This window comes from Lepisma saccharinum, chromosome 29, assembly GCF_977018435.1.
Source record: "Lepisma saccharinum chromosome 29, izLepSacc3.1, whole genome shotgun sequence".
Classification (NCBI taxonomy): domain Eukaryota; kingdom Metazoa; phylum Arthropoda; class Insecta; order Zygentoma; family Lepismatidae; genus Lepisma; species Lepisma saccharinum.
In genome coordinates, this window is record NC_139257.1 from 17677361 (window position 1) to 17702771 (window position 25411).

Genomic DNA, 25411 nt, shown 5'->3' on the forward strand with positions numbered 1-25411 from the left:
CACAAGGGGCGATGCCTGAAACTCGAAGTGCATACCTGTAAAAATCCAGCTGGAATTTTCTATTGGTAAAGGTAAAAAAAAGGTAAAGTGCTCCCCTGTGCTTAGCACCATGCCATGAAGGCATATAGGGGGTGTGGGGGTAATGCCCCACACTTTCTTGATCTAGTCGTGAGTGGGGGTGATGTGATCAGCATCATGCCTGTGACTGCCTTTCAGTGGCGCAGGAACGTTTTTCATTTGGGGGGGTACAAAATTCAGCCTCCCATATACACTATAAACATACATACTACTGCACCTAGAAATACATTTCGGGGGGTCCAACCAAGTGTTGCAATAATAATAATAATAAATAATAATAACAATTATTATATTTAATTAAATTAAAATATTAATTACATATGTAAGTTAATTAATATTGTATTGTTGTTATTATGAATAGGTAAAAGATAGTAAAATAATAGAGATATAACAGCATCTAGCTTGCATGTAGTTAAGATCGCCAAGATTTGCATAAAAACAAGTGCCCTGGCAAGGAATTTAATGTCAAATAGAAAAATAATTGAATATTTATTGAATAATAAACAAAAGTTAGATCCAATTAACGAAAAGTAAAGTTTCTGATTAATATCTTATGGATATTATCATTAGTTGTGTGCATAAATCTTTGGAACCTTTCAAAGCCGTATGAGCCAAATTCCTTGACTTCCAATAAGTTCAGCGGAAATAACCATTATATAACAAATGCTAAACAATTATATTTTGATTATTTACTTTTACTTCTTGGTAAGTCTTTCGGGGAAGTGTCTGGACCCCCTCCTAAATACGTCCTTGATACTTAGGTATAATGTGAAGGCATGGGAAATATTCTATTTTAGAACAGCACACATGAATGTCCTGTTATTTAATGCAAAATTTGCATAACTATTTTTTTTTCTTTATTTTTCTTAGAATTTATGTTTCTTTAAACAGATTTTAAAACCAGATAACAATTCTGAAACATATATAGCTCTGGACTTCGTTCTGGGCTTATTTGAATTTTGTGAAAATTGCGAACAAAGATACATCTATTCATTATAATGCAGGTTGAGATTAAAGGGGGTGAGAAGGATCTTGAGCCACGCCAACCAGGAATAATCATCTCCTACCCACTGAATATAGAAACCACATTATGAATATACCATACTTATAGAGTTCCACTTCAGATCAGTTCATTCTAATTTTAAATCCCCATAGCTACGCATAATAATATATTTAAAACAATTTATGGCAGATGTGTAACACATCCAATGTCTTTCAGAAGCCATGTATTTGGTATTTACTCAGACATCTGTAGGGCGTTGTATTAAAAAAAGAAAAAAACTGAGTTCGGATGGTTCCCGATGAACTCGTAAGAAGTCTAACTTTGAAATATTTGTGAAACATTTGACAAAGCATTTATTTGTTATATAATTAGCTGTACCTAATGACACTCTTCAAGCACTGAAAGTACTATAATTACATATACTAAAATCGAAATTATTCAGATCTCGGAGGAAGCAAGGAAAGCCATATGCTCAAAAGTTTTGTTTTCTTTTCAATCTTTGGTGGACCATATGAAGAACAGGCCAAGGTTTCTTTTTGTATATAGTGGTATTAAATGCAGATACATGCGTGAATTTTAGAGTGACATGTCAATTTCTTGTTTATGTGAAAAGGTAAACTTCAATATAAGCAAAAGCATATGCGCATCACAGTTAAAGATTTTTGCATCTACAAAGAAAATCCAAAACACATTCCCACCTCGCCGGCCTCCGTGGCGGAGGGGTTAGCTTAGCGTGCCAAGACGCCAGAGATCCCAGGTTCGAATCCCGGCCTGGGCATGGGTGTTATTTGTGAGTATTCATCAATTTCATCATATCATCACTCATCCTCAACTTCGCGATTAGCCAAAAGTGGCAGAAATGAGAAGTAAAATAAACCAAATAAATCAATCAAACATTCCCATCTCACTCAAAGACATTGCGTATCCAATCCAAAATCTACCAATAGAACCTGCAGTGAGTTTCATTTATCTCGTGCATTCATCTGACTAATGTAATTTTCTTACAGTTTAACTTTAGGGTATAACTTAAAATGGCGTTGTGTTTGTGTTGCATTCGATATCAAAATTTGATTTTAAGTAATTAATGTCCAATTATAAGTATACCTAATACATAGGTAATAATAATTCCCTCCCCGCCCCTCTGATAATATCGCAAATTGAACCCTGTTTAAATGTCTAAGAAAAAAATTCATTTCACCTAGGAATGATATCGCAATGCGATGAGTCGAGAATTGTCACAGCCTCATCTCGTCTCCTGTGTGGCGAGGTCCTTCTCGTTCATGTTTGTGTTTATTTTTGTTTCGGTTTCCACTCTAGATTCACTTCATGCTCAGATAGGCTAATCGGGACTCTATTTTCAAAATCTCTCAATATATAGGTTTAAGTATAGTTTTCCGAACACCCCCTTACAAAGTTTTGAAAAATATGGGTGAGGTACAGCAGTACATTGTACCCCCAAGTTGGTCTGTAGTGTCTCGTCTCGTTCGTGTAAGTATTTCGTTTTGGAAAGTTCCATTTTAAATATTCAAAAGAAAATGGGATCAGTCATATACTCTTCTGATGAAGATTTGTATCTTATCTTCGAATCGACGTGACCACTGCTTTAGAAAAGTGTACCCTTCCCCTCTTACGCAAAGGAGCATTCGTCTGCAGCTTGATTGTCTGAGAGCAAATCTGATTCCATCGTTCCACACACATTTTAAACAATTTTCATTTCCTTTAAGAGGTTTCCAAGAATAGGTCAATGAACTAACTAGTAGCAAGAATAGGTCAATGAACTAACTAGTAGCAACCACAATGTAGTAGAATAAGTTTACAATGGTTTGAATTTCTGTGGTAAGGAAGATTATGTTTAGGCCTATAAGTTATAAACAATATACACTTTTTTTATTGGGCAAACTTAAAATAGGTTCTTTTAACAGTAGCACCTTGCGTCTGCTGTCAAATTAACAAGGGGGGTACAGGGGGTACAACTCGATTTACGAATTTAAGGGGGTACAGTACCCCCCTTCAAAAATTTAGGGGGGTACAATGTATATTTATTTCTACTCATAGATAACATATTTTTCTATTTTTTGAAGCTTTCCTGGTGGCGAATAATGAAGAGGTTTTCTCAGAATACAAGCAGGTGATCTCTGGATTTCCGAACTTTCGATAGCTAATGTCACTCTCCAGGGATTGTAGTCTTCTTTTGAAGATGAGAGTGACATTAGCTATCGAAAGCTCGGAAGCCTACCCAGAAATTACCTGGTCTATATCCCGAGAACACCTCTTCCTAATTTTCTGTTTTCATCATCCATAATTCATGCCCTTCGTTTTTTTATCATCTCTGTTGGGAGTTGAAGACATTGTTTTAACAAATGTTTTTGGCTTCTTGAGGAGAGCGGGTCTTTTTCACGTTCTGTGAGCAAGTTTTTAATGTATCCTTACCTTTTTAATGTGTTGTGTTTTACCTCTGCAGATCCATTTACAACCTTGCACTTCTAACCTTTCTCAAGGAGATTTTTACACCTCTTGTTTAACTTTTAGGTAAGGATTTTAGATAAGGGCTTATTTCCCCATGTACGTTGAAGGATGCAAAATGGCCATATGTACCGATGTACCCCAAAATTTTAATTCATCATCATTTTTTTCTTGCATTCTCCTTGTAATTTTGTGACCACTAGTTTTTATGAAGAACATTTTGACTAATAATATATAATGACAACTCTACATATTGTATATTTTGCACTATAGACTGACTGCATGGCCACTGTGGAGACATCTCAGATGCCATAATAACATATGTTAATGATGGCAGTAATCCTTCCAAATTAATCATAGAAAATAATTTGCAGTGCGGAAATGTGGAAATTACGCTTGTGGTCAAGAATTTTTGCCTTTTTTTTTTTACAGTACATTGGATTTACATTGTTACTACCTGTATTGTGATTTGATAAAATTGAACATTTGGAAATCTAAAACTATTGAGTTGTGGTTAAGATTTTTGTTCACTTTGTTTCTTAGGAATTACATTCTTGTATGCGTGAAGTTTGTAAAAATATTAAATAAAGTAATGTGCCGATTCCACATAATGAAAGCAAGTCTAAATCTCTTGTTGAAGTACAACTTCAGTTTTCATCCATGTGGTACGATTTTTTCATTGAATAAAAATATATTTTTTCTTAATTTCCAACTATACCTAAATAGGAGGTGATTAAGTAAATGTCAAGAAAAGATAAAAAAAGACCAAGAAAAAGTCATGAATTTAGGGTTTGTTATTTTGGTAGACACCCTGAAAACTTCAAGAGTTTATGGTATTTCTAATTAATTCCCTACTTCAAAGGCAAGAATAAAGCACATTGAGGGACAGGGTTTGCCAGCATTGTGAGCTTTCAAAATCAGATTCCACTTCTATTCCTTCCAAATAGCCTCACAATTGTCCTCATGACACTTGGTCCACTCTGAATTTTTTTAGCTCCCACCGGCGATTGAACCTAGGACTGTTGACACCGAAGGTAAAAGCACTATTAGGCTACAAGGGAGTTTCATTTCCTTCTTAGACCTTCTATTGCTTTCTCTCGCCACTACTGTAAAGGTGACACATTAATCTGCAAAGTTTTGAAATACTTTTTTCTCCAAGAGGAAGAAGGTCCGAAGAGCCTTAGTTAAACAGATGATGTGTGTAAACTGAAACGTGCAATTATCTACAAAAACTGAACCTAGAAAAGCTCCTCCACTTAAAATGCTGAACCATATTTCTCCCAAATCCAGGCAAAAGATACTTGTTTGCAGAATGATTCTGTCATGTAGTAAATTACCAAATATTAGTACAGCAATCTTGCAAAATCACCGTGCAAATATTTACTGGGTGGATTTAGAATGAGAAGAGATTACTTCCAGGCGAACAAGTGGTTGCTCAATTGTACATACAATATGGAAAATTTCATCCGCAAGTGATGACAAGAAACCGAATACGATTCACGGTTGCCAGATACATTCAGGTTTTTTGGCTTGAAATTTACTGCTAACAGCATGCTTTTGTTTGTTCGCTTCTTATAGTCCAACTTGTATATCAGGCATGGGTTCAACCAAATGCCGCAGTCTACCCAGTAACCTTCCCATTCAACACTCATGTACAAGCAAATCACCTACCAACACTCGCCCACACTTTTCCGCCACTTCACTCACAAGGAGCAAGAATTCTGGCTAGATAAACTTTCTGGGGGGGCAACTTTTGTCTCTTTTCTTTTCTACTTCTCCTTAATTAATGTATGTAAAGGAACTGGATATTTAGACATTACATTACAAAACTAGAGCATGCCAATATATATGGTAGAATTTCACAGTAAATTTTAGGCTATTTATAAATGTACTGGATTGGTAAAATTATTGGCAATATTGGCTGATACAAGCATATTGCCAAGTAACCAGAGCCGTTGGGTTAACCCATGTGGGAAAGGTTGGGTTTATCAGTGGCGATGCTAGATAAAGGGCAACTAGGGCACTGCCCCACAACAATTTTAACATAAAAAGTTCATCTGAAGAGACGATTCGGTATATAACTATTTTTTCCCCTCCACTCCTACGTTGCTGCAACCAGATGTACAGGGTGTGCATCCTGTGCGAGGCTAATACATTTCTGCGTCCTGTTGGAGAGAGTAAGATCTCAGCTCTGCCCTGAGACGTGACGTCACTGACTGATCCAAAGCTTTACAGCGGACGGTACCCCTCACAATGGAAAAGCGCAAAATTCGTAGCCGTCTTTGGGCAGTGGATGAGGTGCCCTGCCCATTCATATTTGCCTCGTTCACCGTTCAGTGTTTCCAACTCTTAGCAGGCACTTCATTCGTTCTTCCAGCCTTCGTACTTTCACCTTCCTCAGTAAGATGCAGCAATAAGCTAGAAAAAAAAAACCTCGCTTGTTCCGGCGACCTGAAAAGTTGATAACACTTTTTATTGCCCAAACTAGTCCCTCAGTGTTTTCAAAAAGATCCTCTTTCCTTTCCATTGTATACGGATTTGAGTTAGTATGTGAGTTTGTGTTGCGTTCCATCTGTGTTCTTATTGATCACTTATGAAATAATTAGTTTTTTTTTTGCGAGTGAAAGTTTATAGTTACTGTACGTGTGTATTTATTTGTGTGGTTGTGTCTGTATTCCAGACAACTTGACATGCAGATTATCTTCGTAAGTATAAACAAACTTTTTTGGGGATACATGGACAATGAAAAGTGTTGTAAAACTGAACTTAATGGTGCATCATCTTCCTAGTTAGTTATTGATATTAGATCGGAATTTGTTACATTTCATTCCAAATAGTGACCCATTGTTCAAACAATTTACTTACTCTATGTCAAGGAACTCTTCTCAAAAACCTTAAAGAAAAATTTAGAGCTTATCTGCCCCCCTCCCCACCCAAAAGAAAAATGTGCCCTGCCTGACTGGAGTTTATAATGGTTGGCAAATTGAAGTTGTCTTATGTGTTGCAGCACATGCTACCGTGGCTATACATAGTTTTAAAGTTTTAACATTCCAAGGAGCAGCTTCTAATTGGGAAAACGGCATGGTATTTTGACGTGCACTTGTAATTGGTTTTAATTTTTATTGTTTTTTAACCATGCACCTTTTACCAATCCTATATCCTGAACCTATGGAGAGTTCAGCGTGGTTATGATTTACACATAACCTAAATGTGAGCAGCCTGAGAAAGGGAGCAGTTGCTTCCCGAAACGTGGCAGGAGTCACCTCGATACTCACCAAACGTGAGTTAATATTATATTATATATATATATTGCCCAACCATGGAAAATTGAGTCAAAATCAGTTTTAAAAACTGCTTTTTCTTTTATCTTTCACTCAGGCTTAAGTGACAAGTGACACCTGTCACTTGCATTATTTTTTTAAAAAAAGTAACCCATCGCACAATAGCCCTTGAAGGACAGGGCCTACCTAACTGCCAACCAGTTACGGGGTGAAGTGTGGTCAGCATGATGAACCCCCAGTTGTTGTAGGTTTTCTATGACCAGATTATGCTACTCATTCATAGCTCCCCAAATTTTCTCACAATGGTGGGTGGGCCACCTGTCCCATACACTGGCCGAAAACTCAGGAGAATGGTTGTTAAGCTTCCCGCACCAAGACTCAAATAAGCACATGTTTCATAACCCAAGCTCAAAATCGAACGCCATAGACCGCATGGACACGTAAGTGTTTGCACTAGAACAGCAGTGTCAATCACACTGAACCAGCAGTTCTCAAACTTTTCAAACGGCTGAGCCCTTTTCACTCAAAGACAATGTTGGAGCCCCAACATTTTTTCTAATCACGTCTGAGCAAAACTGCATCTTTACCACCAATGAGAATTCAGGAATTGCATTTTTGTGAAGTATTATTGGTTTTAGTTAGCACCATATGTACACTTTTAGTGTTTATGATGTTGAAGGCATCTAGTAAAAAACAATAAAAATGCTCTTACAACTGCATAGTAAGTACTCGTAAGAAGAAAGTGTTTTTACTGGCCTGTGATAGTGCACTTGTTTCTTCATTCATCATATTTACAATTCTTAATGATGCAGTCGGGAATTTTGCTTCCCAGAGCACTTTGTTCCTCCTTTTCAATGCAGGTATCACTCATACATTCTTCTATTGTGGAGTCTTGAATAGTGTTGATATTGCGATATTGAAAAAATATCATCCAGGCGATATCAACTAGACAATATATCACCATGATATTTTGGTGTGTGGTGAAATATCATCATGATTTTTTGGCAATATAGCAATATATATCATGTCAGCGATATCGCTGATATCACAATAGGAAATAATATTGCATCGTATCATCTGTGAAGATATTTTCTTGACAATATATCGCGATAGTAAATTTCCGATATCATCCATCCCTAGTCTCGAGTTTCCTCCTCTTCTGGTTTTGAAGCATCTGGCACTGGCTCCGAAACATATGGTGTGGAAGAAGCTTCCTTTGGTGGGAGTTCCTATGTTCCAGTCTTGAGCCACCAATCCATGGCAAATGTTCAACACCACCACAAAGTGCGGACTAACGTGATTCGACACTTTCCACAAATTACTGAAGAGACGGTAAGAAACTGGAGTAAATGTTGGGTTGCAACTGTGTGTTTTAAATTCAAACAATATTTGTGGCATAGCAGTAACGTCACTGCCTTGTAATCAAGGGGTCCAGGTTTGATGAGTGATTTACCACGGAAAGCATCGCAGAGTCCCAGGGCTTTGCAGAGCACACTTTGAGAATCCCTGCACTGAGCAATTGTTCTATAGCATTCACTGCACGGTCTTACTTTCACATGACATAATCATTTAATTACATAATCCGTTTCTTCCTAAATGCAAAAATAATGGAAATTATGCAGTTTACAAAATTTATAGGATATTTAGAATCTGTGAAAATGTTACATAACGTTTTTATTAACTCCACGAGTCACCTGGTGTGTGCAGTTTACCATGATGTTTTCATGTCATTTTGGTCTGAATCATTCCCAGAGGATGATTTCGCTAAGGCATAAGACATTTTCAGCAGTGGTGAAACAATTACCATGGATATCATTCGGGATCAACTAATTTAAAACTCTTAAAATTCCAAAATATATTTTATTTTCAAATCACTGTACAAATGCATGCACCGTCTTGTAGGCACACTTACAATAACATTTCAATACATCAGAAATAGCCATCAGCAAGATAAAATGTACATAAATACAAAAACATCATTAGGTTTGTATGACACATACAAAATCATAATCTTCCACAAATATTGTGGAGCAAATTATGCTACACAAAACATGTAACAAAAGGATGACACTTAAAAACCACACGTTTTTAAAAAACTAGAAATACTTTACAAAACCTAAAAACACGATCTGAAGAAAAAACATTGTTCAGTGTACAAAAGAAGCAAAACCTTCTGCCACAAAACTGCATTATATCAGTCTTATGCAAGATAGTAGCAAGATAAAAAAACAACTTTGATTTATACCATGTAGTTCTCTCACACTTTGTAACATTTTGTTACTCTTAAAGAAACTAAACCAGGAACTACTGCACAAACTATGCTCTATCCATGGTGAAAGTGGTCAATAATCCAGATTATTAAAATCGAATAAAGTTTCATCTAAATTCGGCTATAAAATAATTGCGCAGAAAAAACAAATTCTGCTTCAGCAGGATAAGGATTATGTACTCTTATTTTCAGTTCATCCCATAATTACTAAATTGAATCGACAACTATAGACATACAAACTTAGCGGTTGGCATAAACTGAATGTCAAGGTAACAAAAACTTACATTCTAAACAGCCATCATAAACTGGATTAGCTTCTTTATACACAATCACACGCACTCGTTTTAAACAACATAAAAACTCTGACATGAAACCATAAAATTAATGAAGCACAGGTACTTCTATATCATGTATTTTACGTTCTTATGATGGAAAGAAAGACTGCTGTTTATTTAAAATATAAGCAACATTTACAATGGCCTGCCGCAATAATTGCTTGTACTCTTCTACAATAAATGTTTGTCAAATCTTACTGTAAAGACTCAAAAATGTTAGCAGTAAAATAAATATATTAGTCCTGATTTTAAAGAAAGATTTGACAACAATCATATGTGGAACAAATATTCGTTCTGCATTTTGTGCTGGGTTAGAGCTTTTGGAGCTCCCAATGGGGATCAAACCTAAGATCACTAACCTTTAGCTAGGCAGGAAACTAAAAATATTTTAATCGACTCTTAATTTCATTGGGTCTCTGTCAATATTTACCATCTGTAACCTCGGTGGCAGAAGTAGTGGCAAAGCGAATAAATTGAAGGATCCTGGTTCAAAACCATGAGTCTGGCATATATCTTCCTTTGCAAAATCATCATTCATCCTCATTGCCATAATTAGCTTAAAGAAGCACACAAGGGAAGCCAAACAAATGCAAATACTGTTGATGTTTACTTCATGCCTCCGTTACAGACCATAGTTGGTGCACTTAATTTCAGAATAGTTCACCAGATGTCACCTATATTGATATACATTTTGTTTCAAAAGTAATGGCACGAACTGACAGGTGAAATTAATAGAAGCAAAAAAGTGTCAGTAAACATGGTTCTGCAAACAAGCCATTTTCGAGATAATCGCGAATGTGTGATAAGAAGCAGCCACTGACTTCATTGTTTGTAAACGTCGTCCTAGTTGATAAAATGCTAATAATACAGTAAGAAAAGTGACTCCCACAGTACGATTAGACTGTGTACTGATTGTATCCATCCTGTTTGATCCCAACGCCACCTCTCGGAAATCTTCCATTTTGTAAACAAATAGCAAACCTCGGACCGCGCAAGGAGTAAAGCACTCGGTGTTTACAAAATGCAATCAATGACGGCTTGTAACCACACATTCGCACACATTATTAGCATTTTACCAACTAGGATGATGTTTACAAACAATGAAGTCAGTGGCGGCTTGTATTATGTATGGTTGCTCGAAGTACAAAATGCAAATGAAACTTCAATCCCTATAAATGCACATTATAATGGTTGTTTTGGTACCACATACTAGGGGTGTATAGGGCAGAATTTTCTTGGTCAAGACAGGAAGATTTTAATTCCAAACGTTCGGCATGGGGAAAAATTCGCAACTTCCTGACAGTCGGGAAATTTTCGGTATGGGAAATGTTCAAAATGCCAGGTAAATCTTGAATTCTACACATCATTTTCACTACAAGTAATTGTTTTTGCATTTCTGGAATAAAAACTAACAATTTCCGAGAAGTTCTACACACTTACAATGCAGAAAAAATTGAGAATTAACAACTTTTAAAAATGACCATTTTGAATTTCCTGAATTTTCGGAATCCCAAAAAGTCGGGAAGTCATTTCCCAAAGTCGGGATCAGGATGGGAATTTTTTTCCCTGATTCTGGTACCAACATTTCAGGATCCCGCACACCCCTAACTTACAATAGAAACACCCATGATCCAATTCTGCAGTTCCATCATTGACAATAGATTCACTCATACAATAAATTTAATTATTTTCCTGTAGTTTACGGTTATTACAAGCATAAGAAAACAGTTTTTGTTGTGACGTTATAACTGTATCTTTAGTCAAAATAAAAATAAATGTCTGTTGAAGGGAGTGTGTGTTCTCCTGAAATGCCACAATGAAAAACTGTTTTCTTATGCTTGTAATAACCGTAAACTACAGGAAACTAATTCTACAATGCAAGCAATGCGTACATACAAGAAAAACAATAAATTTAAATTAATAAATAATACTAATAGAGATTAGTTAGTTTCATGCTCTTATCTTTGCCATCGGCTGGGCTTGTGCCATTAACTTGACAATGATTGAGAAATAAATTTCCAAATTACTACCTCATAGTGAAACTTAACAAGACACATTGGCACAAAGAATTTATGAAATATGTACAAGGGTTTACGACATATTCTGAGTTTGATATAGAAAGCATACAAAATATTTACAATCTGTCAAAACCATAGGACAAAACAGTGACCCTACAGTGAATGAAAACAGTTTGATGCAAAAAACAACAAATGGCAGCTTCCTTGAAGAAAAATTGGTTGGTCAAAACATGCATCCAACACAATTATATATATATATACATTACATTTCACTATAAAAAAAGTAACAACATATTTGTGTTTTTTGATTTCAAGTTGCTATTTGAACTGCTTCTATATTAGCCAGCCTCCTGTATCAGGAACTGCGATCACATTTCTTTGCACACACACACTCATATATGCACTATACTTTCATGTAATGTCCACCATTTTTAATTGACATCTGCTTACTTTGTATCTGGAGGTGGTAGTGGAGCATTCTCTTCAAATATCATAACTAGTTTATCATATTCTGTGTGCTTCCTTCTTCTCTTTCCCTAGAAAATACAGGAATATAAGATTAATTTGGTTTTTACTTATGAATTATGTATATGATGAATAGAGGCATGCACATTTTGTTTTTGACGGAAACACAAACTGTTAAAAAAAGAGAAGGGTAATGATCATTCTTCATGTTTTTGAAAGATGCGAGGTGCATTTCCCTACTATGTTTTGTTATGAAATGATACGAAATGAACTCCGAAATGCGAAATAAACTCTTAAACACTAAATTTAGAGTTTATTTATCAATGCAACACTTTCTGAAGTCTGTGCACGGAATATTGATTAATTCTGCTGTAAATATTTGAGAAGGAAAAATGGACTCCTTTACACAGGAATAAAAAAAGCTCAGTCATTAGGGCATCTGACTATCATGCAAGAGACCCTGGCGGGGGAGAACCGGGATTTTTTCCCACCGTGCCGACAATGCCGTGTGGACAGGAGCATTGTCCTGATGAAAAATCCATGACTTGCTTTTCCACAAATCAGGTCGTCATTTTCTTACTCGCTCAATATCAGTGAAATCTTGATTTTACCTTTTTCAGGGGACCAAGTTGAAAGAACTTAAAATGCAGGAAAATTTTCTAGCATTTTGCTCTATTGGGACAATGAAGATTGAATATACAGGGAGGTCATAAAGTGGGCGTACCCCCTTGTGTTTCCGATACTACAGTGGTTGTTGTTGTTGTTATAGCGATGTGATCACATACCTGATGGCCAGGAAATCGGTATGGAGACCATCATGATCGTAGCACAGCTGAATTCTGCACCATGTCCTGGCAGATGGTTTTGCGGAGATATTTCCGCACCACGTCCTATCAGCATCCGAGAGTCATTCTTCATGTTTTTGAAAGATGTGAGGTGCATTTCCCTACTATGTTTTGTTATGAAATGATACGAAATGAACTCCGAAATGCGAAATAAACTCTTAAACACTAAATTTAGAGTTTATTTATCAATGCAACACTTTCTGAAGTCTGTGCACGGAATATTGATTAATTCTGCTGTAAATATTTGAGAAGGAAAAATGGACTCCTTTACACAGGAATAAAAAAAGCTCAGTCATTAGGGCATCTGACTATCATGCAAGAGACCCTGGCGGGGGAGAACCGGGATTTTTTCCCACCGTGCCGACAATGCCGTGTGGACAGGAGCATTGTCCTGATGAAAAATCCATGACTTGCTTTTCCACAAATCAGGTCGTCATTTTCTTACTCGCTCACGAAGGGCCGTCAGCACTGTAATGTAATAATGTTTTGCAATAGCTCGAATACTCGAGCGACGGATCTTTATGAATCAATTCACCGACATTTGCAATGTTTGATTCCGTGTTTGAAGTGTAAGGCCATCCAGTACGCAAGTCGTCCGCGATCACTTCTCGTTCCTCTTTAAACCTTTGGAACCACTCAAACACTTGCGTGCGTGATAAACACTCATCTCCGTACACTTCCGTCAACAAACCATAAGTTTCTGTGGTGGATTTTCCGAGTTTCATAAGAAACCACAAATTGATATGCTGTTCCACTTTCACACTTAACATAAGTATTTCCGACGGAGCGCAGATGTACGGTTCACTTCATCCACAAGCTACAGCGGAACTGAGCGCCGTGCACCCTGGGAAATCACACAGTCGATAGGCAGGATATCACATTATACACTCATGCACCGCTTGACCTTGATGCGCTTGTCGTTTGTCGACAACAACATCAATCCGGTTTTTACTAGCCACACCTCGTATACCTCCCCCGATGACATAGTGGTAACAAGTGGTCCTTAGATTTGATACCCTGTGGAGGCACATAGTGATTCATATCACACTTTAAACTACAGGTTGAGTCCCAATTAGCTTATCTGTGCATAAAAGAGGACTTAAAAAGAAAATTCAATAGGTAAATAAGTATATAGGCAAACCTCTCGTTTAAAAAATTAAATGTTAACTACTTGGTAAAATGTATTAAAACAATATCAGTGAAATCTTGATTTTACCTTTTTCAGGGGACCAAGTTGAAAGAACTTAAAATGCAGGAAAATTTTCTAGCATTTTGCTCTATTGGGACAATGAAGATTGAATATACAGGGAGGTCATAAAGTGGGCGTACCCCCTTGTGTTTCCGATACTACAGTGGTTGTTGTTGTTGTTATAGCGATGTGATCACATACCTGATGGCCAGGAAATCGGTATGGAGACCATCATGATCGTAGCACAGCTGAATTCTGCACCATGTCCTGGCAGATGGTTTTGCGGAGATATTCCCGCACCACGTCCTATCAGCATCCGAGAGTTTGTTAACGTGACAAGGACAGTACGGCTTGCACTTTAAATCAAGTTCCATGTGTTTCATCATGGTCGAACGATTGCAAATCAACAACAATTAAACATACTTTCCGACGAAAACCCAGGGGTACACCCACTTTGTGGCCAGCCTGTATAATGCAGGAAAGTGTAAAACTGGGGAAAATCGGGGTTCACTGTGGCATTTTTGAATTAAGATTTCAACAGGTTTACATGGAGAGTTCTTAAGTAAGTTCATAATTTCCCCTAGAAGCACAAAAAACTATGATACTAGTTGGTTCCATGACTAACAAGGGAGGTTATCTAAGTGTCCCCCTCCGATTTCCATGAAACTTGGCAGGTGTATAGAGGGGTCCAAAGGAAGAAATTCGTGTTTTTGTGTTTCAGCTAAAAAACCTGTTTTAGGGGGCAACACTTCCCTCAAATGTCAAGATGAAGACAAATCGACGTGGGGATCTGACCCCTGTGTCCCACTCCGATTTCTATGAAACTTGGCAGGTATATAGAGGGGCCCAAAGGAAGAAATACGTGTTTTTGTGTTTCAGCTAAAAAACTGTTTTAGGGGGCACCCCCCCCCCACCTCAAATGTCAAGATGAGGAGAAATTGAAGTGGGGATCTGACCCCGAAACCACGTAAATATGGCATAGGAAGAAACAGGAGCATAGGGCCCCTCTATACACCTGCCAAATTTCATGGAAATCGGAGGGGGACACAGGGGTCAGATCCCCATGTCAATTTGTCCTCATTTTGACATTTGAGGGAGGGGGTTTGCTCCCTAAAACAGTTTTTTAGCGGAAACAAAAAAACACGTATTTCCTCCTTTGGGCCCCTTTATACACCTGCCAAGTTTCATGGAAATCGGAGGGGGACACAGGGGTCAGATCCTCACTTTAATTTGTCCTCATCTTGACATTCGAGGAGGGTTTTGCCCCATAAAACAGTTTTTTAGCTGAAACAAAAAAAAAACATGTATTTCTTGCTTTGGGCCCCTCTATTCACCTGCCAAGTTTCATGGAAATCGGAGGCGGACACTTAGATAACCTCCCTTGTAAGTGATGCATAAAAGATAATATTTTTTATTTAACAAACTGACAAATGAAATTTTCACAAATATTACCTTATTTGAGCTTGAGCCTGGTTGTTCCAAGATATTTTGGATCTCTTCGCAACTGCTGCTGCTGCTGCTACAGCTTGAGATCGTCTTCTCCTCCAGCAAGAGCTTTGTGGCCAACCCTTCTGCTTCCAAGTCTATGTACAACTGGCTTAACTGGTCATTCACCAAGGAAGGCTGTGAAAGAAAATAGTGTGTCATTCCTTCACAATTAAATAACGAGAACATACATGATTATTACAGAATGCATTTAAAAAGAAAAGGCCGATTATTTATAAAAAGTGACTGGCAACAGTGATTGATCTGATTGCCCCTGTGCAGTAACATCAACTGGTCCATTGACGACCTAACAATCATATTTTCGCTAGTCAGATGTTCGTTATCGTCTGAGTTAGAGTATGTTAAAATGGCTGCGCGAATACACAATCCCGCCAGATGTTAGAAGTGCTGCTGAAATTAACTAAGAATTTTGTGAAGAGTGTGGTCCGACCGAGTGTAAAGGGTAAAGGGAAAGTACAGGAATGGTGCCGTACATTCACATCCACCAAGGGCAACAAAGTCCAAGCAAACTCCATCTGCATGAAAAGTCATGGCAACTGTGTTCTGGGACCAACAAGGTGCTTGTGATGGATTTTATGGAGCCATGGAAAACAATCCCATCACAGGCGTACTGTGAAATGGTATCAAAACTCAGACGTGACATACAAAACCGACGATATGAAATGCTGCACTCAAGAACTGTTCCTATCTGTGACAATACTACACCACACACTGTTACTCACTTTCCAGATGATTGAGAGTTTCGAATGGGAACTTTTTGATCACTCCTCATATAGTCCGGACCTTTCACTTAGTGACTATCACGTCTTCCGGAACCTCAAAAGTGGCTTACATCTCAACAATTTGAAGAAAATGAGGTTTTGAAAATGGCAGTGTTGGATTGGCTGAATTCCCAGGTGTCGAACTTCCATGCAGAGGGCATAAAAACAACAGAACTCTGCTCATCCAGCGACAGTCAACGTGGAAGGGAAGCCCAGCTGTACGTACTACTGTTGCCAACTTACCAGGCTGTCCCAGAAGTTCTGCACCATCAGCACACTGAGCTCCACGAGGTGAAGTTTGCGAGGGTAGGTGGCCCCACCGGTGAAAGGCTGTTGGCAGGCATAGAGGACAGGTTCGTGGGATCAAGTGAAGGCACGCACTGCATGTGTAGCGAGTGTTCCCGTGAAGTCAAAATGGGCATGATGAGTGAGGACCAAATTGCACTTCGTGCAGTTATACTTTTTTTATGGAAAAAAGGACTAACAGCAAAATCGGCAGACGAAGAAATTTGTTGTGTGGAGAACGAAGAAGTGGTGAATCAATCGACAGCTTCCCGTTGGTTTAAAAAATTCGCTTCAGGTGATCTACGCCTTGCGAACAAGCCCCGCACGGGACAACGTCCGATGGACATCAACGAGCCTCTGTAGGATGCTGTAAATGCTACACCACAATCCAGCACACGTGTGTTAGCAAGAGTGGTTGGAGCATCCTAAATCGACAGTAAACCGTCGCTTGCATGACATGGATTATACCAATAAACAGCCTCGACAAAGTCCGCACGAGCTGACAGAGGTGCAGACCCATCGCAGAGTTGCAATTTGCCAGACATTGCTACAGAACCTGCATGATCTTCGTTTTTGAAGGTGAATTGTGACAGGAGACGAGAAGTGGGTGTTTCTGAAAAACCCTGATACACGTAAACAGTGGGTGAAAAGAGGACAGGAGGCCATCGCCTATGTGAAACAGGACGGATCTGGGAAAAAGCTCATGCTGAGTGTGTGGTGGAATATTGACGGGATTGTCCATTATGAGTTTGTTCCAGAAGGTCGTGCTGTAACAGGTGAACTGTATTCTGAACGAGTGTATGCCATTCTAAACGAGAAATACCCGGAATTAACAAGGAGGAAGAGGTTAGTGCTGCAAATTGACAATGCTCTGAGTCACCGGTCTCGAAGAGTGACCAACACCCTGGCTGAGCTCGACGGGTTTGAGTTGTTACCTTATTCCGCCTATAGTCCGGATGTTGCACCATTGGATTATGGTATGCTTCACTCTCTCACACATTTCCTGTGTGGTCGGCACTTCAATTCATATGATGAGGTAAATTCTGCCTGTCGCGAGTTTTTCAATTCTAATCCTGCCACCTGGTATCACCATCAGATTGAACTGCTGTCACAGAGATGGGTGAAGGTAATCGAACATGGAGGCCTGTACTTTGCTGAATAAAGTCTGTCTTTATTTCTGATATTCTGTGTTTCATTTTTCCCCTTGTATGGTGCAGGACTTCTGGGACAACCTGGTAGTATTTTGGAGCAAGGTTTGTCCAACTCATGAATCGCACCAAGGAACTATCTTTTCATCTATTACGTAACTGGTTGTAGTTAAATCCAGCCTTGGCTTTGCAGTCTCCCTCTAGTTGCTTCACAGAAATAGTATCCCCATTACGCTTCTCCCAGGAGACTCGAAGCAGTGTGATCCCGTAACCGAAACCCAAAGCCTGATGTCTTGAACCGCAAGGCAATGGTGTGGGATTGAAGTATATAATGATGAAATAGTTGTGTTTTCTTTACCCCAGAAAGCTAACGTATCGTAAAACCTATGATCCAAGATGACCATATTTTACCGTACACCCCTTAGCCAGTGGGCAATGGACTCACCACGTTGCCTTTTGTCGGTTTATGACAGACTCAGTTGTCAACCGGCCGCTGGTATAGTTGTTTTCAGAACAAGCTCGTACATTTTACGACACGTTAGCTTCTCCGCCTGGATTTTTGGTGGAAACCTTTCTTGCGAACTTTTATTTTTTTCATTATTGTGTATAGTTTGTGAAGTTTTTAGTGATGGTTATGTTTTGCTTGAATTAAAGTTCAAATTATTTATAAGCACCAAAAATGAATCCACAAAACCAGCCACGCACAATCTGCGGAATTTGTCCATCGGCAAAGAGAAGGATGACGTCATTGTACTGCTGCCGCTGCAACAAGCCGATCTGTGGGGAGCATCGGGGAAAATGCTGTGTGCACTGCACTGATAAACTTTAAAACAGTTTTTTTGTAACTAAAATGTTTGTTAAGGTGTATAGTAACAAGTCATGTTCATTAAAATTCAATTTTTAAAAAAAAACTATTGGTTGTCATCGTTTTTTAATTCCCTCGTAAATTTTACGATACATTAGCTATCTAGGGTTAAAGACATGCCCATATAAATTTGTGCCACTGAAAGCACTAGACAGCGGATAATGTTCAATAGAAACTGCATTCTAACATAAATGTTATGACAAAAATATTAAGGAAAAAGTGAGCATTAGGTAATACGAATAAAGTCTAAAATTATTGATTTATATATGAGACAGATGCGAACTAACCTGATGCAAATGTCTCAGTGTTGCCTTGTCGTTTTCTAACACATCATTTAGAGATCTCTCCTGTATTTGGTACCTGTACATAAGATCTGGCGTAACTTTCACATCTTCCATCCACGGGGGTTCCTAAAGAAGACAATGGAAGGCATCTTAAAATTTATTGCACAAAGAAATGTCAAAAATTTGCATCAAAGATTAAGAGTGCAAGAGTTTTAGTGTGCAGTTACATCAATAGATAACCCTAAATTTTATTTTTTTAAAAAATTCACATTTTGCATTTGATTACGCACTGCTTTGTGACAAATTGTGAGGAAAATGTACCTTGCATTTTTCAAAAAACTTTTAAAGTGAATATTACACTGCATAAGCACACATGAGTGTCATTCGCTTGGTATTGCTTACACTATGTACTATTTATTATATAACAGTTATAAAAACTGCTACATCACTGAAGTTCTGACATCAGTTTTGACCAAAATTTGTATCAGGAAAAAGTGGTATTGATTCTACCCTTGTTTTCCATTGCTCATTAAATAGAACAATGGGCTTTTATTTACACACAGTAACAATCTACATACCTTTCTGATCGGCCTAAGAACTTGCTGTTCATCTGAAGAATGTTTCAGCCTTTCATTTCCCCAAGCCATCTCCTGTTGAGGAATTGAAATATCAAAAGTTAAAATTTGAAAAATCAATGATAATCAATGTGTATAAAACTATCATGATGAAACATTAAGGCTAGAAATAGTGGAAGTGGCTTTTTCCTGCACAATTATCAATTTTGCTATGCCTTATTCAAAAGAGAAGGGCATTTTGTTTATTTCGAGATTTAGTTACACAATTCCATATGAACTAAAGGTAAAGGTGAAGTTCCTCTTGCATATAGCACTGTGCCATGTACGTACTGACAGCCTGCAGTTGCCACAGTTCAACGGGCATTGCTGCATGCAGTGTTGCCACGTTCCACATACATCTTTACTCCGTTGAATAAAAATCTATATAAAATCTGTTTCGCACTGTAAATAGACGATGATAATGGATTTTAAAAACAGATGCAAAGAGCTTGAAAACAAGATTAATATTGTATTTGAAGGACCACCCAGTACTTGTTGTGCAAAATTAATAAGAACATTTTTTGACAAATTTTACAAATCTGAAAATTAAGAATTGTGTTGGACCAGACATTTTTTATTTTTGGAATTTCAAAGATAGCGATCATTTGCAAAACTTAAAAAGACGGCACATTTTTGTTCTCATGACAATTAAATATAGAAGGCATACTCGAAAATAAATTTGGTTAGCATAGATTAACACAGAATTGAATAAGCTAAATTTTGATATAACTCGTTTTTGCATAGGTCTACTGGTTAATTCTTAATTGGAATCCAAACTCGAGTATCTATAATTTTTAACACATTCCATTCCTTGTGTTATTCACTTTTTTTGGAAGAGATTCATGTGCAGTACATTGGTACGTTGAGCAGTGATGAAAAATTGCATGCACACATACATACAAAGAGTCAAGTGTATACCTTAATTTGCTTTTGTTTATTATCTAATACATTTCTGCATGTAGGATTGCACAAGTTTGCTGTATTTTAGCAAAGACCTATTCCTGATCTACATATATTTTTAACTTTGAGTTAGTGCCTGTTTACCTTAAGAAGAATGAGTCTTTGGGGGTCCACGTGCAGTCAGTTATGAGCCACTGCGAAGGCCTTTCCACCCATCTGCCTGTGAACTGAGGCTATTGTCGAACTTTCTCCTCCATTAGTAAACTTGCTGCTGTGGTAAGCATGCACAGAGATATTGAATTTTCATTTGCCGAGAAATTTCTGTAAGTTTTAGGCAAGTAAGCACCTCTTCACCGGTGCAAGTGTGTAGAGGAGGTGCCATCTTTAAAATAACAGAAATGGAGTTTTGAAGCTCGCTTGATTAGTGTTGCCACCTTGAGGTCGTTTTGTAAATAACAGTTGACACCTCATGTAAATTTGAGCTGTATACAGTCTGTCCTGACTTTTAAGGGTTTAATTTGACTCTTGTAATACAATATGGTAGGAAGCACCAAGCATGTGCATGTGAGGAATCTCTTAATATTGTTTTCGGAAGTCTGTTGTAAGTCCAGTTTATGAACAGATGGGCTATTTGGAATGATCTACAGTTTAAGGTGACATTAGTAAAACTAAACGTACCTCTCCCTGATATGAATCAGATTGGTCCCTGACTTCCGGTGAGCTCTTCATGCTTTCATCTGATTTGTCAGTCTTTAAGAATGAATAAAATGAAGAATAACTGAAAAGAAAAACACAGCACAACTATATAGCAGCAACCACAAACAGCTGTTATATTATTGTGTATACCATCAAGTTAGAAGCCATATGTACAGGGTGTTTCAAAATAATCTGCACGATAAAAACACGTAACATGAGCAATACGACAATCACCATTTGAACGCATCCTTAATAGTCTCAGTAGTCCTAAATTCTGCTGTGCAAGCTGGCCAGTTGTAAAATGGCTGCCAGTGGTGAGGAGAAAGCATTTTGCGAGAGTAGGTCGGACGTGAGCATGCAACGTCAGTTTCGTACATGTTTTATTAGGATCCATCAGCAAAGAACTCTATTAAATCCACCGCATTAGCGCAGTGGTGCAAATTATTGACGAGAACATTCTAAAACATGCCTGGATGGAGTTAGATACTGTATTGACGTGTGCAGAGTAACGACGGGTGCTCACATTGAGCATTTGCGAGTTGACTTCACAATAACCATTGGCACTTATACTTGAACAGTTATATTACACATGTGTGAAGTTGTATCTTATTTTGACAATTTATGAGTAAAATATAACGAGTTGAAATCATTCACATCATTCTGAAACACAGTGTAATTTAATAATATTTTAAAATATTGCACATTTTAAAGAATTCACATTCAGATGAATCAGCTTATTAATTTATTTTATTGAAATGTTTACAGTACTGAAAGAAACACATTAATGGTATATATTATTAACATAAATGTTTCAACAGTTATAAATATATGTATATATAAAATTCACACTCTGCAGTAGAATCAATATCTTTTAAAGCAGCTAAACTCACTGCAAGGTATCTGTAGCACTTTACACTTAACACGCATTTACACAAATGTCACTTGTGTGTCGATCAAGATGTTGGCACACAATCTTTTTATCATCGGGAGGTGTGTATGGTTATATATTCAATATGGTGAAACAATTTTTGGGAATGTTTGATGGACTTCCCTCCTTCAAAAAAACATCAAAATATATTGTATCTTGTTCATTCAAATGTATATGATGTGAATGTGGTTTTTCTTTTTTTTGGTTTCTTTCCTTTGGGCAGATATTGTATAGACATCTACCTTAAAATACAGATTTTTATGTTTTTTATACGAGAAATGTTTCATAATTATTGTAATTTAAATTTAAGAATTAGAAATTTATTCTGCTGAAAGTTTTAAATAACTAAATAATTAAGTTTTTGAATTCAATTCGTCATCTGAGAACTAGAGGATTGTAACTTCAAAAATTTCATGTTCAGTTTTTTCTCTTATCTATTCAATTTTAATAGCTCTTTTTTGGAGTCTGATCAATGTATGTCCAAAAAACTAATTGGAAATACGTTGACTCGACTTTTGCACTAAAGAGAAGAGAAAGAGATAAGCTACAAACAAACAAATGAACACAGCATTTTTGAAGTTACATCCTTTGGTTTTCACACAATGAATTATATATTATCATAAATATGACATGCTTTTACACAGAATGCACACCTGAATCTGATGCAAGTGGGCTAGTTATAACAATCAGGGTTTTTAAAGTTCCAGGAATTTTAAATAAATTCAATTCCGGTCTAGGAGAGAAAATCAGCAAGCGTAAATTTGTTCTGGACCGTAAAGAACCATTTTATCTGTAAAGTATTTCAATATGGTCCAGAAACCTTTCTTTCTGGATGAATTTAAATAGTCCAGGAACCTTTTTTCCGGATGAATTTAAATTTGGTCCAGGAAACCCCCCTTTTTTTCGAATGAGTTTAAATTTGGTCCAGGAACCCTTTTTTCGGATGAGTTTAAATTCAGTCCAGGAACTTTTTTTTTTTTCAGATGAGTTTAAATTTGGTCCAGGAACCTTTTTCCCAGGAAATTCGGTCCAGGAACCTCTTCTCTGGATCAATTTAAATACGGTCCAAGAACCTTTTTTCTGGATGAATTTAAATTTAGTCCAGGAAACCCCCCTTTTTTTTCGAATGAGTTTCAATTTGGTCCAGGAACCTTTTTTCGGATGAGTTTAAATTCGGTCCAGAACCATTTTTTTTTTTTCAGGATGAATTTAAGTACAGTCCAGGAACCTTTTTTCCGGATCAATTTAAATTATGGTCCAGGAGCCTATTTTTCAATGAAACAATACGCAACTTGTATCAATTTAAATTGTGCGAGAAAAAAAGGTTCGAGTCCTGCAGCAGAACCCAATAGAATCCATTAGTATTTATGGGTTCCCGGCCCCTTAAAAACTCTGGTTACAATAGCTAGAAAACTGGAAATTTAAATGTACAACAATAACATATACATTAATAAATAATTAATTTCTGGATGCTTCAAATCTTGCATTAGTTACGATCTGATGAATGACTGATGAAAATATTGCAAAACCTGCCTCCTAGCGGCCAAACGTGTAACTACAGGACACTGCCAATAAAACTTTGAGTGTCTCCATCAATTGCTGCAGTTACAAATGCCATATGTTTCATGGCCTTCCCAGAAAAAAATATTAAAACTCCGACAATCATTGTGAATAAACCTGTATTTTTATCTACAGATTTATGCCCCAACTTTCAGTGCAATAATTCTAAGCTCCATGCACTAATTTGTGCTTCAGAAATTTTGATTGTGTATCATGTAGATTCAAGTGAGCATTGCAATTTTTTATAGTTTTGTGCATGCACTTATCCAGGTATTCAATTTATATTAACAATAATAATTACCTGCTGTCATCTCCAGGGATTGTCTTGTTCCCTGTGATTGTCAAAATCACCATTTTGGTTTGGATTGCATAGCCTCTTTCCCATTGTCCCCTTGGCTTATGTTAGAGGATGCACGCTCCTGCATACACAATTTGTCTAGCTTAGAAGATTCTGACAGCGCCTGCAAGAAGAAGTGAGTTCTTTATTTAAGTGATTCCTTACAAACAATTGAGAAACATGAAACAATTACATTTTTAAAGTATTTACAATTATTGCCATACTTAATGTGGTAGCAAAATTTGTGAACTTGGATGTCTGTTTTAGCTCGTTGTAAAATACAGAACTGTAAATATTCGCTATTATAATTTACTTCATTACCTGTATGAAAAAATTCCACAAATATGGCTATGGCACTAGCTAGCTAGCTCGCTCCTCTCTCTCTCTTCTCCTCTCTCTCTCTCTTCTCTCTCTCTCCTCTCTCTCTCTCTCTCTCTCTCTCTCTCTCTCTCTCTCTCTCTCTCTCTCTCTCTCTCTCTCTCTCTCTCTCTCTCTCTCTCTCTCTCTCTCTCTCTCTCTCTCTCTCTCTCTCTCTCTCTCTCTCTCTCTCTCTCTCTCTCTCTCTCTCTCTTCTCTCTCTCTCTCTCTCTCTCTCTCTCTCTCTCTCTCTCTCTCTCTCTCTCTCTCTCTCTCTCTCTCTCTCTCTCTCTCTCTCTCTCTCCTCTCTCTCTCTCTCTCTCTCTCTCTCTCTCTCTCTCTCTCTCTCTCTCTCATATGTCATCATGAATGTCACCAATTAGCTTCATGGATTCCACAGTAGGGTACATCATTTCTGACATTTTATTTTTCACCCCCTCTCACCCCTATGCCGATAGGTGATGACCTTGGAGTTGAACGACATTCGGAGTGTGACTATTCAATCTAGCGACCCCGAAAACTATGGATTCCACACTAATATCGGTCGTTTTCATTTTTTTACGTCACCCCCTTCCCACCCCCACCCTAAGGGTGCCAGAGGTGTCTTACCCCCACAGTATTTCTTTCCAGATTGTAAATATGTGTACCAAGTTTGGTTAAAATGGTAAATGTCTGTTATATCGGAGACACTTTCCTTCAAATTTACAGGAGAAACTACTTACGGAAATGAGTTTCTGTTGCATTTATCAAACTTCGTAGAGGTATTTTGTCACTATGGAATGCTGCACAACAGAAAATAAGCACTTTTGATGTATAAAAGTAGCCTTTTGTGCGAAGCGACAACATTATGCCATTGTTTCTATTATGAACCAGCAGATGGCACGAGTGTTGAAAGTCACGCAGTCTTGCGAGAGGAAGAAGTGTTTCCGAACGTGCCTTTTTTTACCAGAATTTTTTTATTTTTATTTTTTTAACTATGCTTACCTAACCTAACCCAACCTAACCTAACCTTGCCGGAAATGGTTTGTGGGGCTATCGTGAATGGTTTTTGGGGCTATCGTGAATGGTTTTGGTTTTTGGGGCTATCTGTCAATGGTTTTTGGGGCTATCTGTCAATGGTTTTTGGGGCTATCGTGAATGGTTTTTGGGGCTATCGTGAATGGTTTTTGGGGCTATCCGTCAATGGTTTGTGATGACATAATGAATACGAAAGTAGGTATTTTT

The 25411-nt window shown here is 37.6% G+C and overlaps 1 protein-coding gene across 1 annotated transcript in view; it reads right to left on the reverse strand.

Moving 5' to 3' along the window:
* Nucleotides 1-8679: 8679 nt before the first annotated feature.
* Nucleotides 8680-25411, reverse strand: part of per (period circadian regulator) — a 72272-nt gene continuing 55540 nt past the window's right edge. The window contains 8 exon segments of the mRNA XM_083114785.1: nt 8680-11983; nt 15399-15569; nt 18799-18921; nt 19374-19445; nt 20988-21087; nt 23795-23812; nt 23814-23867; nt 23923-23954. Coding sequence (XP_082970911.1) covers nt 11894-11983; nt 15399-15569; nt 18799-18921; nt 19374-19445; nt 20988-21087; nt 23795-23812; nt 23814-23867; nt 23923-23954 — 660 coding nt within the window. The 3' untranslated portion in view covers nt 8680-11893.